Genomic DNA, 15,623 nt, shown 5'->3' with positions numbered 1-15,623 from the left:
ACACCATCCTGTTCTTGGTTATTTTCCTATAATAGCATGTCAAGTTTAATTTCTTTAGTTGCCACTCTACAGTTTTGTGTAAGAATGCAGTATGGTGAATGTATTACAGTGTCACTGAGGTGTTTGTGTTTGTGTGTATGTCAGTATGTGTTTGTGCAGCAGCAGTACAGCAAGCCCTTTTTTAGCACCTTTGTGAAGACCTCCATGTTCATACTGTACCTGCTGGGCTTCCTGTTCTGGAAACCATGGAGACAGCAATGTGCAGCCCAACAGCAACGTGGCATATCCGTGAGTTCTGCAGCTGTCTCCATGTGACTTTCAACATCTTACAGACAAGGCAGTATCCAGTTGCAGTTTGCCTTTCAGTTAGCAGATGTTAACAAATTAACCAAACTCTGAGCTTAGAATATCCTGTAAATGAGGTATGTGCATATGAAGTTCTAAAATGATTAACATTTAGTCACATGGCTCGATAGACTAAAAGTCAGTAAGTGGTACCATGGATAGCAACAGTATTGTAGTAAAGGAGCAGGTTCAGATTTTATATAATGCTAAAATGGTGATTGTGTATTATATTTGTTATTATTTACAGATATTTTATATAAAAATGAAGCAGAATCAAACTCAAGCACAGAGCAGTTAAGGTCCAGCAGTGGCTCTCAGCCAGTCCTCATATTCATACCCAACACTAAGCTGCATTCTTTTTGGGATTATCAGTAAATTCTTATGTACAAATGCAAATGAAATTGGTACAACTTATTGGACAAATTTAATTCACAGCTGAAAATATACTCAAATATGAAATCATATTTGTCACCGATGCCGTCATCCGTAGACCTCTTCTGCCCTCTATCTCTTAACCCTGGGAAGCTTTCTTGCCCTGTCTCTTAGCTCTTGGATGTGTCATGCAGCAATCTGAGACAATTAAGGGTAGCAGAGACAAAGTAGAGGCAATCACACCTCGAAAAGGCTCTTGTCTCTCCTACCATGCTCTCGTGTCCAAATTCTCATCTGATGTGAATTCTGCCAAGAGCACCTTCTACAACGAAGAGCATCTTTTCATCACGTCTTAACCCACCAGATCCTCCTTCTCTATCCTCCCTGACTGCTGATGAATTTACTGCATTTTTTAGATGGGTAGATTTAAAAAATCTATTTATCTAGTCTTACATTTATCTTGTTTATACAACTGAGTAGTTGTGGCTTAATGGTCCAGCAGTGGCAGCTTGGAGGTTTCGGAGATTTGAGCTCACAAACTTCTGAAGCAGTACATCTGAAGCAGTAGTCTAACATTTTAACCACTGAGCTACTAAAACTACACATTTTCCTCCTCTGTCAACAAAAGAGATACTGCAAGTCATATTGCCCTGCAATCCCCTCACCTGCCCACTGGGTCCAATGCTCCAGACCCTCTCACAGCAGCTCCTACATTACTACTGGCATTAATGACATCTTTAATTCTGGTCATGTACCAACTGTATTCAAAGGTTATTTCCTTCCTGAAACCCACTCCGGTCCTTCATACATCAGCAACCACCAAGTCTCTTTTCCTTCTAAAATCCTCAAATGTCTTCAATCACCTGTCCCTCTATCTCACCTCCAGGATTCTAACCAGTCTGACACTTTCCACAGAAACTGCCCTCATGGCCATCACCTAGAAGCTGCTAGTCAAACTGCCATCAGTCCTCATCCTCCTCAGCTGTTCAGCAGCATGTGATTAAGTCACCACAAGGCTTGCTTGTCCATTCTTATGAGTCTTGAAATTCATAGCACAGCATTACATTGTGTGTAAATGTAAACGAATGCTGAAATTGCTAGACTGATTGGGTTTAATGTCATTTCCAGATTTCTGATGCTGATTCACATGTGACTGCTGGTGACACTGAAAACGGCTACAATAATTCCCTGGTGAGTGTATACACCCTCAAAACAATACACACTCACTCAGTGTTTATAATTCAAATGCCTTTCAACACTCTCAGAGCTTTATTCTGTTGTGTCTCTGGGCTTGCCCTATGCCAGCCCGATGTTTACTGAGAGAACCTGCTTTTATATAAGCATTGACATGGGTAAGAACTCAGCCAGTTTCTGATTTATGAGAAATTTAGGACTTGACATAAGGTGTATGAGACAATATTTTTGTCATATAAAAAATCCTTTTCAAGTATAACATAACATAATTAATAGAGTATTTATCTCACTAGCTGCAGCATTTTTTAAGACTTTGTCCTTGTGTACCCATCTATATCCTTTAGTCTCTGCCTTTTATACCCTTTAATTAATCCTGTCCACTGTTAGAATATATCTAGTTCATTGTACATACAAAAACAAAGCCCTCACATAGAAAGAAAGTGTATAGGAATGAATGTTGTGTGGCTAGTGCAATAACTGTGTGTCACTTCTGTCTAGAGTGAGCCTCTGTACGTGCCGGTGAAGTTTCAGGATGTTCTTGAGAACAGTGTCAGTCGAGAGTCTAAGAGTCGTAAGTATTTCTGAAAAATGTTAGAAAACACAGACACACTCCACACACTGAAGTCAATAAAATATTGTTCAACCGTATCAGTTGAACCCCAAACTGTTACTGTCCCTGACCAACTGTCCCCAAACTGTTACTGCAAATTTAGAAGCACACAACTGTCCAGGATGTAGCATTACAATTTCCCTTCAGTGGAACTAAGAGGCCCAAACCTGTTCCAGCATGACAATGTTGCTGCAAGGTTTACCAACCAGTGGAACAACTGGAGTGAACTGGAGTGAGTCCTGACCTTAAACCTGCTGAACACTTTTACTGGGATGAACTGGAACATTGACTACACCCCAGGCCCCCTTGATCAACCTGACCTCACTAATGCTCTTGTGGCTGAATGGGCAAAGCCCCACTGCCATGCTCCAAAATGTAGTGGAAAACGTCCCCAGGAAACGGAAGGTTGTTACAAAAGCAACAGAACTAGGGTGTCCTAAAGAACATGAGTGTAATGGTCAGGTGTTGACAAACATTCGGCATATAGTGTATGCAACCAGGTTATGTAATTTATGTATGTATGTGTGTGTGTGTGTGTGTTGTATACAGTATGTTTACATATGTAAATATATAACAACCGAGTCTTAAAACATTTGTCTCATTGTGCATGTCATCTTTTTTCTCTCATTTTCCACTTGTGGTGTTTTTTTTTTTTTTTGTGTATGCGTGTGTATGCGTGTGTATGCGTGTGTGTTTGTGTGTGTGTGTGTGTGTGTGTAGCTGCAAGGAAGCAGCGTGTGAGGTTCAGTAATGTGATGGAGGTACGTGAACTTCCTCACTCTCAGGCGTTGGAAGCCAAACTGTCTCGCATGTCTCATGCTGCCACATCACTCAGGATTATGGGAAAACTTAGCGTCAGTGCTGTGGCCAAAATCAGCTTCTTCTTCTGTTTTGTGGTGAGACACACACACACACAGTACAAAGTGCGATTTCTTTGTCTTCTCTCTCTCTCTCTCTCTCTCTCTCTCTCTCTCTCTCTCTCTCTCTCTCTCTCTCTCTCTCTCTCTAGCTCACCCTCAAGTTATATTAGCTTTATGCTTTATTGCCATTAAGTAGCCTTTATTTGTCACATATACATTACTGCACAGTGAAATTCTTTCTTCCTGTATCCCTTCCTTGGAGGGTTGGGGGTCTTGCTCAAGGGCCCAATGGTGGAGCCTCAATCTTCCAATCAACAACCCAGAGCCTTAACCACTTGAGCTACCACTGCTAGTTAACAACTGCTGCCAAAGCAAAGAAACAAATAAGTAAACAAAGGAAACAAAAAGTAATACTAGTTATGATGTAAAAAGAAAAAAGGCCTACTTTTTCCTGCAGTACTTTAGTACTTTTAGAAATAGGAGTGCTTTTCTTACCATATTACCACTCAACAGAATTTTTAGACTGATGATGTATTCTTAGTCTGCGGCTGAGTGAATCAGTTTCAGGATGTATTCATTAATAGGGGCTTTACATCAGCTCTGCAGGTCACTCTGGATAAGGGCATCTGCCAAATGCTATAAATGTCCATGTGAAGAAGGGGACAGTTAGTTAAACAGGAATATGTCTCTCTCTCTCTCTCTCTCTCTCTCTCTCTCTCTCTCTCTCTCTATTATTATTATATATACAGTGCTGTGAAAAGGTATTTTCCTCTTCCTGATTTCCTCTATTTTTGTATATTTGTCATGCTTTGTGGTTTCAGATCCTCATACAAAATATAATATTAGAGAAGAAGAATATGAGGAGGATTTTTTTTTATATTTTGATTTTTGTGAATCTGAATCTATTGTTAAGGGTTTTGTTTTAACTTATCTGTAAAAGTCTAGTTTCTCTCTCTCTCTCTCTCTCTCTCTCTCACTCTCTGTCTCTCTCTCTCTCTCTCTGTCTCTCTGTCACTCTTTCTCTCTCTCTCACTCAGTGGTTCCTGGCAAATCTGGCCTATCAGGAGGCTCTAACAGACACACAGGTGGCAATCGTGAACATTGTGTCCTCCACCTCTGGTGAGCCATTTAAACTAAAAGAACTAAAAGACTAAAGGCCTAGAGGTGGCCCTGAGCTTCTATAACGTGATCATTTATTTGTAAATATGTGTTGTTTGCATAAAAGAGAATGATTGCGAAGTCCGTTGAAAACACTACGTGATGTGATGTGGTATTCGTTGGTTTCAGGCCTCTTCACTTTGATCTTGGCGTCCATATTTCCCAGCAATAGCAGCGATCGCTTCACACTTTCCAAACTGCTTGCTGTTATACTCAGGTCAGTTCAAGATTCGAATTACACAAAGTTGTATTTGTATCCTTATCAATGGGGTAATTTGTTTTTTTTCCTTCTTTTGTTAGCATGGTGGGAGTGGCTGTGGTCAGTTTTTCGGGGATGGACAGTTCAGGTGGAAAAGGCACTATTGGTAACCATTAAACCAACTCTTATTACTTAAATTACTTAAAGTAGTTTATAAGAGTCCGTGCTTTTCAGTGTTTATAGCTGGAATGCAAAGCTTTAGAGATTTAAAGATCTCTCTGGTGAAAATATGTATGTTATTGAATGCAGAGTCACCACACATCAATTGTGGCAGCATGATGTTTGAGACTGTAAAAAGTTTACCTGAATCACCACGATACAGCGGCTCTATGACATGCTTTAACAGTTTACATTTCTGGCATTTGGCAGAATCTCTTATCCAGAGTGACTTATATTTCATCTATATGAAATATATATAGTGACTTATATTTCATATCTCATTTATACAACTGAGATGGGGGCCCAGCAGTGGCATATTGATGGACCTGGGATAAGAACCACTAAGCTACCACATCCCCCACATGTTGTTTAAGCTTTAGAGAATGTTTTCCTCCACTAACTCAGTAAGGATACTTCTTTATGTTCTTAACATAAAGGCTGTACAGTGTTGCAGAAAAGTCTCCAATGATGCTAACATCTCCTTATATATATTTAAAATGCAGTAAAGTAAATTGTTTTTGTAGTATGCTGATCACCAAATTTTCTGTATGTTATATATAAAAACATTAAGGCCATTATAAATAAATAAGAGTGCATGTAAGAATGCAAATATATTTAAAGGAACAAAAGGGAATTAGGACATGCACGAAAGAAGTAATGTACAAGAAAATAGACGAAGATAAATAAGGAATTAAAGACAGCAGGACGTGCTGCTGTTGAAAATATTCATTGACAAGATGGTGGGATGCAAAGCCAGGGACTGAAGCCATGCCAAGGTTGATTATTTTCCTATAACCAGATATCTTGAAATGTTTTAGCATATCACTTTGGAACACGATGTCGTCTTATATCACAATCAGCATAGCTTACCAGCAATTACATTGTTTTATTAATCAAAGAACAACAAATTGTACCTTTTTTATCAGTTTGTAGTTACATTTAATGTTGTGGACCATCTGCAATCAAGTTAGTTCACATTATCACATTATCACACAAGATATAACCGTTCCCTTGCCAGCCTTTTTTCTCTATCTTTTAGATTAAACTGTTCCCAAGCTCACCTTAGACATCTTACAGAAATGCTGATTAAATATCTCCTTACAATAAGCTTCTTCATATTAATTACACATTTGTAATTGGTTATTATCCATTTATTATTAGATCAGATGGAGAGCCATTATGGGAATTAGTTGTGCAGTAATATAAACCTGTGATCTAAATTTTAGCCTACTGGAAAAACATTACTATCAGAGCAGAAAATTAATCAACACATTTTGACAAACTAGAGAATTCAGCCTGGTAGATCAGAAGGTGACAGGTTTTTGTGACCCTGTGGTTTTTGTGTAGGCTCTCTCTGGTCACTGCTAGGTGCAATCTTATACGCTGTCTACATCGTTATGCTAAAGAGAAAAGTTGATCGAGAGGAGAAGTTGGACATCCCAATGTTCTTTGGTGAGTAGATTATACTAAACCTAAGACTTAGTTCACACTCTTAGTATTCATAACCATTCATGTTCTATATTTTGTGTGTGTGTGTAGGTTTTGTGGGCTTGTTTAGCCTGCTGCTCTTATGGCCTGGCTTTGTGCTGCTGCACTACTCTGGGTTGGAGCTGTTCGAGATGCCCAGTCGAATGGTAATCAGCTACATCCTCATCAACGGCCTGATCGGGACTGTGCTCTCTGAGTTCCTCTGGTTATGGTACGTGGCGTGGCGTTTGTTAGCGAGTGTGTTTTATAGTGACTGCACTTGACTTGTATGGAGGAATATGTACAAGTTGGGAGGATTACATGTCCTCACATGTGAAGGGAGGGCTGGATACTGAAGGAACATTTTTTTGGGAACAACCTAGAACAGTGATGTTTTATATATATGTAACTTTATACCCACTGCCCAATCTCCAGATTTGAACCCTATTGAAAACCTCTGGAATGTCATGAAGAGGAAGATGGATGGGCTGTTTGCTTGTTTTTTGCAAAAAGAGTGGTATAAAGTTACCTAACAGCAATGTGAAAAACTGGTGGAGAGCATGCCAAAACACATGCAAATTGGGGTTATTCCACGAAATACTGATTTCTTAATGTTATTAATGTTCTACACACACATATATGCAGCAGTTACATAGTTCTGGTCCACTAATTTCACTGGATTCTAAGAGTTGAATTTGAAGATTGCTGATATTTAGCATAGAACAGCATGGGTGCGTTTCACTGTTTGTATCCCTATGCTTGTTTGTGTTCACTATATAAATAACTATATAAAATTCAAAATCAAGCAATAGTTCATTACACTGCAATCATTACTACACTTACTACAGACTGCATGGCACATGGGACCACTTCTCTAAACACATTTGTACGAATTGGGTCTGACATGTCAGTTACTTGATATCTTGTCTATAGAACAGTTTATAGAAAATTAACATCACTCTGTTGTAATAATCATAATATTGTACTGAATATTAGCACAGCTAGGATACATGATTCGCTATTGCTTGTGAGATATTGCTTGAATATCTTTTCATGAAACACAGTAAGGCTTTTCACACTGCGCTTAAAATCCCGGGTTATAAAGCCCTGCTCCGAAGCAGGGTCAGGACTGGATTTGCGGTGTTAACCCTGTGTCGCAGTGCTAAATGTGTACAGTGTAAAACACTGCACTGTTAGAATGTTACGGCTAGTTGCTTAGCAACAAACACCCAATAAGAAATTGGAGGATTTACGTCGCAATATTGAAGGGTTTATGTGCCGACATTTTTTCCCCACTGATGCATAAGAGTGAAACCAGTCACATACTATATTTACCAATCTTGGTTGTTAAGCCAGGGTTTAGGATTGTTCTGTGTGAAACGTCCGATTATGATTACACAAACAAGATTTATACACACCGACCAGGCATAACATTATGAGCACTGACAGGTGAAGTGAATAACACTGATGATCTCCTCATCATGGCACCTGTTAGTGGGTGGGATATATTAGGCAGCAAGTGAACATTTTTTCCTCAAGGTTGATGTGTTAGAAGCAGAAAAATGGGCAAGTGTAAGGATTTGAGCGAGTTTGACGAAGGGCCAAATTGTGATGGCTAGACGACTGGATCAGAGCATCTCCAAAACTGCAGCTCTTGTGGGGTGTTCCCGGTCTGCAGTGGTCAGTATCTATCAAAAGTGGTCCAAGGAAGGAACAGTGGTGAACCAGTGACTGGTCCATGTGATCCGATCCAACAGACGAACTACTGTTGCTCAAATTACTGAAGAAGTTAATGCTGGTTCTGATAGAGAGGTGTCAAAATATACAGTGCATGATGGGTCAGGGCTGTTTTGGCAGCAAAAAGGGGACCAACACCAACTTAGGCAGGTGGTCATAATGTTATGCCTGGTCGCTGTATATTGCAAAACATCAGTTCCTTGATAATCTACAAACAAGTAGTTATACTCTCCAAAAAGAGGACCTAACTCATCCCAATACTGATCATATATTGTATCATATCACAGCTCTGCTGCATTCTCTATTCTGCATGGGAAATCAAAGGTTTATATAAATACACTCATTCTACAGTTATTGGGAAAGTGGATGATATGATTAAAAAATGTATAATCAACATCATGGAATTTCTGTGGTTTCTACTTAATTTCTAATTTCTACTTTGTGGAAAACCAAATATGGAAGTGGTGATCGGGTGCACATAATGTTTCGGTCATATAGCGTATATGATGTACATCGTTATAATGTTAGAAAGTTATGTTTTTATTCTTTACACATCGTCATGGTTTACATATATAAATATTAGATTCAAAGAAGAGCTTATATAAAAATATAGGTCTCAATAGCAATATTTCATGAGGACATTAAATGTATGTTTGTGTGTTTTACAGGGGCTGTTTTCTCACTTCATCTCTAATTGGGACACTGGCTCTGAGTTTGACAATCCCACTATCCATCCTGACTGATATATGCTTGCAGAAGGTGAGGTGTTTATATATAAAGGACTACAGGGTGTATGTATTATGTGAAAATGCAGATTGGTCCATAAATAGTTTTGTAGTTCTTGGGGATTTTTATGTTTGCTTTTTGTTTTATAGAAAATTGGATTTAAAATGAAATAGCATGCAGGGAGGTTAATATGCAGGGTGTCAGCTTTAATTTGAGGGTATTTGCATTTATATTGGGAAACCCACATAGGAATTGTGGCTATTTTTAATCCCATAAATAGAGTACAAGCACCAAAAATTGCTGACTACACAAAATATTCTCAACTTTATGAACAGTGTAACCTAAACTGTGTGTGTGTGTGTGTGCACGCATTCCCAGACGAGTTTCTCCTGGTTATTCTTTGCCGGGGCAGTTCCAGTTTTTCTCTCCTTCTTCCTGACCGCAATCCTGAGCCACTACAATAACTGGGACCCGGCGATGGTGGCACTGCGGAGAGTTTTCTCCTTCATCTGCCGCAAGCACAGGATTCACAGGTACTGAAAATAGTCTGAGTACAAATGTTACCACTGTATACAACACCCCTTACCAAATTACATCATCATATTGTTCTACATATTGTCCAGTTTAATTTTATATCAAGATGTCCAATCTTATCCTCAGAGGGCCAGTGCGGGTGCAGGTATTTATTCCAGTTCAGCAGGAGCCACACACTTATTCCACATGTTTAATTATTTGACCTTGGCTTTCAGAATACTATGAGGTGTGGCTCCTGCTTCTACTTTTAACAAAAGGAGATTGTCATAAAGCATTTTTAAAATGAAAAGAATTAAATAGCAGCGGCACGGTGGCTTAGTGGTTGGCACGTTTGCCTCACATCTCCAGCGTCCTGGGTTCAAGTCTTGCTCCCGCTCACTGTGTGTTTGGAGTTGGTGGGTTTTCTTCCGGGTGCTCCGGTTTCCTCCCACAGTCCAAAGGTTATAGGCTGATTGGAGTCTCTAAATTGCCCATAGTGTGTGTGAGTGTGATTGCATGAGTGAATGAGTGTGTGTGCCCTGCGATGGGTTGGCACTCCGTCCAGGGTGTATCCTGCCGATGATGCCTGAGCACAGGCTCTCCGTGACCCGATGATAGATCGGATAAGTGTTACATACAATGAAATGAAAGAATTAAATACAACCTCTGCAGCAAACTATATAAAAAATGAACACTTGTCATTTTGTTAATGCAAAATTAGATCATCAAAAATTAGGTGGAAAAAAAAATGAAATAGACATTTTGGAACATGCAAAATTTGGAAAGCTTGCACGGGTTTTTGTATTGAGCCATGTGTTTCTTCTAATGCTGAGGTATTCTTGGGCTATGCACAGCATTTTTAAGACATACCCAGTGATTTTCCACAACGCTTCAAGTCAAGGGTCTGTAAAGGCCATTCCAAAAGCTTTTCAGTCTGCATTTCTTCAAGTAGTTTATGGAGGATTTGGGATGATTGTGCTGTTGTAGAAGACAGACTGTTGTTGTTGACTCATGTCATTTGCTTCAAGATTTTGGATAAGGGTAATTTAGACAGGGGTGCCTAAACTTTTGCATACAACTGTAGTAAACAGACTAAGTGTATATTTTAACTGAAGCCTCTATTCTAGTGGTAAGACCTTTTACATGGGTAATTACAGAGGTTCAGGTTCACGATTGTTTGTTTCAAAGTCAGTCCAAACCTGACAGTATCTAATTCCAGAAAATCTTTTCTGAACTGGTCCGTTGTGCTTTGGCAGGATGTTTTCAGGCATTGATGTGGTTTTTTTTCCCCAATTATTCATGTTTTCTTTTAGTCATCATGTTTTGACAGCTCCTACCTACCTTTCAGACATCTATTGTGTTTGAGAGGCATATTCCCTTCTCTCTCTCTCTCCTTTTTTTTTTTTTTGCAATCCTACATAGCTCCAGAGTGTTTGTACTGTGAGGTGAAACTGAATACAGTATTCTACATCGAATCAGAATATAACCCAAGGTGACAGCAGGATTAGGAATGTAAGAGACTGTTCAAAAGCCTTGGAATGCAGGCCTTCCTCATGTTTTTCATAAGCGGTAAACCTTAAATGCTCGTGTCTCACCATATTACCTATGCTCTTTTAAACTGATTGTAAGTAAAAGACAGTATGCTTTGATTTATTGCCCGTGGTTGCTGTGCTATGTTGTATTTTCCCATTGCAGGAAGTTGTCTTACTCTCAGCTCTGAATGCCGTTATGAGGGGATATAAAGGGTTTGCAACCCACTGATGAATTTCTATACACTGCAAAATTTGATCTAGTCAAATTTATCTACTGTTTCTCATTATAAGATTACAGTAAACCAAATCTAAGATTATCTAGGCATATTTCAATACAGTAATACCTCACACATCTGCGAGGTTACGTTCCAGGACCCGTCACGAATGATGAGGTTTCGCAGCTGTTCGGTGGAGTCACTAAAAATGCTAATACTATACTGTAAATGCTTATTTTTAGAGTTTAAACCCTAAATATGACCCCAGTCATGCTCCCAAAACACTTTCATTTCATTTAAAAGTTAGCTTAATACATTACCCTTAAAAAAGAAATAAATGTTTGACGTAAAAATAGAGAACAGTATCGCCTCTATAAAAACCAAGGAAAAAATCACTATACACGTGTGTTGAACCGAGTAAAACCAAGGTGCGAGGAAATGAACCGCGGCATCACGTATACAAAGCATCGAAGCTACCAGCCAATCAGCAGCTAGGTAAAACTGTTAATGCTCTGTGATTGGCTACTTCCAACCCTTCCAGCCAGTAGCGTGTCGTAATGGCTGTACTGTACGTACGTGATATCGGCGACGTTCAATATCATTAAAATAACATTTATATTTTATTTATATTGATTTTTTGTTGATTTTACTTTTATATTTATATTACTAAATTAATAAACTAAATTTTTCTTAATAATTTCGCATTAAAAAGCATGAAAATGTATACATGGCCACGAAATTAGCCCTAAACACTTTTGCAGTATTTTGCGAGGATTTCGCGGGTCTGCGAAAAATTCACTGATGCAAATTAGTTAGGTTCCAATGAAAATTTCACGGATCAGTGAAGCCGCGAATCGTGAGACGCGGATCTGAGAGGTGTTACTGTATTTCTAAGCTTTAAATGTTCTTATTCTGTCGGCAGATACTTTTGCTTCTTTCTGTAAATTATGTTTCTTTAAATTAGTATAACATAATATAAAAATAACATAATAACAAGGAAACTAGAACAAGGGGATTTGAAGCTTACAAATAGTAAAATATGTTAAGAAATAGGCTTAATAAGCTGATATTTGGTTTACTGTAAAAAGAAACTAAACATACATTTGATTTGATTCAAGATATTTTAATGTGCTAAGATGTCATTTTTTTTGTGTGGATCTTTGACAATGTGGTGTGTGTGTGTGAATGTATTTCTAACTATAAAATAAAGTAAATAAAGAAGATAGAATAAATAAAGTTACTATAAGCAAGGTAAAGGTGCACCAGTTGGCCTCCCTTGAATATTAAAGTAAATGAGACCTTTCAGCAGCTAGCTAAGTACAGGGAGGAAGAGAGAGAGGATGGTAGGAAGTGTTTTTTAGTCACTGAAGTAATATCCCTACACCACTGGAGGGAATAACTGAGCATAGCTGTTTCTGAATCTCAAGTCAAGAAGCTTTTATTGTCATTTTAGCATTATATAGCTGATGCTGTACTGATGACGTTTCTCCAGAATCATGGTGCTACATAAGACAACACAGAGCTAAGGACTAAGAGTAGTTGTCCTAGCTACATTAAGTGCATAGTGCAAACAATACAGTATACTACAGGACAGATACATAAAATAGCACAGACCTGAGTATTTGGCATTGTGTAAATAAAAGATTTGCAAACAGTAAGAGGGTTTTGTAACCGTATGTGCAATCGGAAAATTGTTTTGTGATGGAAACAATTTCATCACAAATCCTTTCAGTGATTAATTACATTTATTATGTTACTCTTAATGGAGTAAGTGTACGTTTTTATGAAATGTTGCAGTGTTTAGGTCGAGTGCCCTTACAAACACAGGAAATGGTGAAATTCTAGGTGTATTCGAAGATAGTGGACTGTGTAATAAAACTACTACAATAACACTAAGCCTAACCATCGTGGTATGTGATGTATTGAGTGTCCAGTAAAGGTTAGATCTGTGTAATGTGTGTTGTATTGTGTGGGTGTTTTGTAGGTTAGCAGAGGACAGTGAGCAGTGTGAGAGTCTCATTCCCTTACAGCGCTCTGCCCTCGAGAACAGAGGTTTTTTCTCTTGATTAACATCTTAAGAGGTAAGCTACAACCTTCGTACAGGCATGCACTAACGAGGTCCAAGCAAGGCATCGCATTTCACTTTATGTAGACGTTGTTTGAATAGAGTGCCCTAGAAAATAAGTCTTATTTAAGGTGACAACATGAAGGCTTATTGGACTTACTTAATAAACATTTTCTGACCAATGTATTGTTTTAATTAAGATGGATAATAATGCTATATCAAGTGTGCAGATGGGACTACAGGGCTTGTGAGGCGATTTTTATGAAATACACTGTTTGGTTTGGAGGACGTCCCATCTGCTATGTGTTCTAAGACACTGGCATAAACAAGAGCTAAGGAAGTCTTTCTTGAAGACAGATGTCAGTGGTTTGGAGACTGTTTACTTTGGCTTTATCTAATTCCTAAGCAATCTTGCGGCCTTGGTAGCACAGTACTCCTGAATAAACTGACCTCATGTTCATTTGATGAGCATGATGAGCAAAAAGTAAGGGCAAATTTGCATCTGTTCTCTGTGTGTATGTGTGTGTGCGTGCATTTGCGCATGCTAAATTGTCAGAGAGAAGATATGAGGAACATGCCTCAGCTTGAATCACCACCCACCTAGACACACTGACATCAGTCTGCTCTTCTCATTGAGCAACTAGTAATATCTGAGCCTGCCTTTTTTAAAATTCCATTGCTTCACCAAGATTGTTTCTACAAGCAAGGTAACTAAAGTAAAAACCTCTTCATACAGGAACTGAGAAGCAGTGCAAAATGACAATCTGAACCCTGCCATTGTGCCTCGTATCACTTCTTCCTCCTCCTCACATGTACTGAAGACCCTGTGATTGACCATTTTTAATCCTCATTTTGTTGGCTGTGATATCTCAGGGCCAGAATCCAGGCAAGCAGCTTTCACGGGCCATGATGGATGATCCAGACACACTGACTGACTTTCCAATCACAGTATTACAAACCGAGGCCTTGCCAGGCAAAATGGAATTTTGATCAGCAGAGTCTGAGATCTTGCATTAACAAATGTTCCTGCAAGGTGTTATTGCAATACACAAACAAGTGTGATACATTTTGTCTGTGTGTGTGTGTGTGTGTGTGTGTGTGTGTGTGTATACATGCAGATTTGCTGGTTTCAAATCACCATTTGTCCCATGAAGTACAAATAGCCTATTATCTTTTTAATCTTTGTACTGTAGATAGTGTCTATAGTGTCAAGGTCCTAGTCAAACCTGCATGATGTATTTCACCATTGAAACAGGACACTAAAACCATGTAACATGGTAATTAATACTCTGTGTGTATGTATTACCATTACAATGTAATTAATCGTTTGTGTGTGTTTGGTATCAATTACCAAATTCTGTCCAATCCAAATCCAAGTAAACACTATTGAGCACATATATCCAGTGTTTTCTCCTTGTTTTATTTTTCCTTTAGCACAGGTATAAAACATGTTCTTTCCTTCTCTTTGAGAGCAAGTTCTAAATTTATACAGCCCACACCGATCATGATACATCGTAGCTTCAGTTCTTTAGCCAGTTTTGGAGAAATCAGATTGGCTCACTGGTAAGTGGTGTAGGAGTCGGTCTGCTGTTAACTCACCAGGTCTCCATTTCAGAGGAAAACCTTTTTCAAAATGTGGACACAACGCTGATCTGAGCTACTTTCATTTGTGATCCTAGATCAGATAAATATCTCATAAAACTCAGATCAGAATTCTTGCAGATGTTTCCCAACAAGCTTGTAAATATCATATTTGTGTCCAGGACAGGAATGACAATCACTTGATCCAGTAGATGGATGGGGAAAGTTGTTATTTAGTTGATATTTGAGGGATCGATGAAAGTATCTGTGGTGTTTGCCCAATAAATCTTTGTGCCTATGTGGGGCAGGTCCATTCACATTAAAGACAGATATGGGTTGCTTAGGGTTAGAAATATGAACCATCAAAAAGAAACAGATCTAACGTACATGACATTGGAATTTGGTAAACTTGTAATGTGAAGGTCTGAGCCAAACACAGACGAGAGATTCAAAATGTTCCCCAGCACAGTAAATACACATTTATAATCAAAGTCTATAGCCAGTAGATATAAAGCAATTACACAAGCAATGATGCTCTTAAAATACAACAGACTAAACTAAAGCTTTGCATATTTACTTGAATTTCTTACTTTCCAGTGCAGGAGCAATGCGGTTAATATACACTTTCTCAAAATATTTGTCTTAACCATGCAGAGTTGGAGGTCCCATCCACCAAAAGACAGATTATACACATTTAAAGATTCATTTATAAATTTGATTCAAGTAAAGAATGAAGGCGTTCATTATTCAAGAACTATTTGGTTCACATAAACATGTGCTGTTACCCCAGCCACAGCCTAAGTGAGTTTAGTGTAAACGGACTTTCTGTA

General features: G+C 38.6%; 1 protein-coding gene across 3 annotated transcripts in view; it reads left to right on the top strand.

Annotated features, from left to right (window-relative positions):
- The window catches only part of LOC131354473 (solute carrier family 35 member F5-like), a 19,324-nt gene extending 4,715 nt beyond the window's left edge, over window positions 1–14,609 (top strand). The window contains exons 4-16 of one of the 3 annotated variants that reach the window (XM_058392179.1): window positions 145–288; window positions 1,846–1,908; window positions 2,410–2,482; window positions 3,242–3,417; window positions 4,419–4,500; window positions 4,669–4,756; window positions 4,840–4,904; window positions 6,305–6,409; window positions 6,497–6,656; window positions 8,830–8,920; window positions 9,266–9,420; window positions 13,132–13,228; window positions 13,949–14,609. In XM_058392179.1, the coding sequence (XP_058248162.1) occupies window positions 145–288; window positions 1,846–1,908; window positions 2,410–2,482; window positions 3,242–3,417; window positions 4,419–4,500; window positions 4,669–4,756; window positions 4,840–4,904; window positions 6,305–6,409; window positions 6,497–6,656; window positions 8,830–8,920; window positions 9,266–9,420; window positions 13,132–13,213 (1,284 nt within the window). In that variant the 3' untranslated portion in view covers window positions 13,214–13,228; window positions 13,949–14,609. Of the gene's footprint in view, window positions 1–144; window positions 289–1,845; window positions 1,909–2,409; window positions 2,483–3,241; window positions 3,418–4,418; window positions 4,501–4,668; window positions 4,757–4,839; window positions 4,905–6,304; window positions 6,410–6,496; window positions 6,657–8,829; window positions 8,921–9,265; window positions 9,421–13,131; window positions 13,229–13,768 lie in introns of all 3 variants that reach the window. The other 2 variants (XM_058392178.1, XM_058392177.1) reach the window with 2 other exon arrangements.
- Window positions 14,610–15,623: the final 1,014 nt, after the last annotated feature.

This window comes from Hemibagrus wyckioides, linkage group LG06 (genome assembly GCF_019097595.1).
Source record: "Hemibagrus wyckioides isolate EC202008001 linkage group LG06, SWU_Hwy_1.0, whole genome shotgun sequence".
NCBI lineage: Eukaryota > Metazoa > Chordata > Actinopteri > Siluriformes > Bagridae > Hemibagrus > Hemibagrus wyckioides.
Note: the sequence above shows the minus strand (reverse complement) of the source record. Positions and strands in the feature narration are given on the sequence as shown.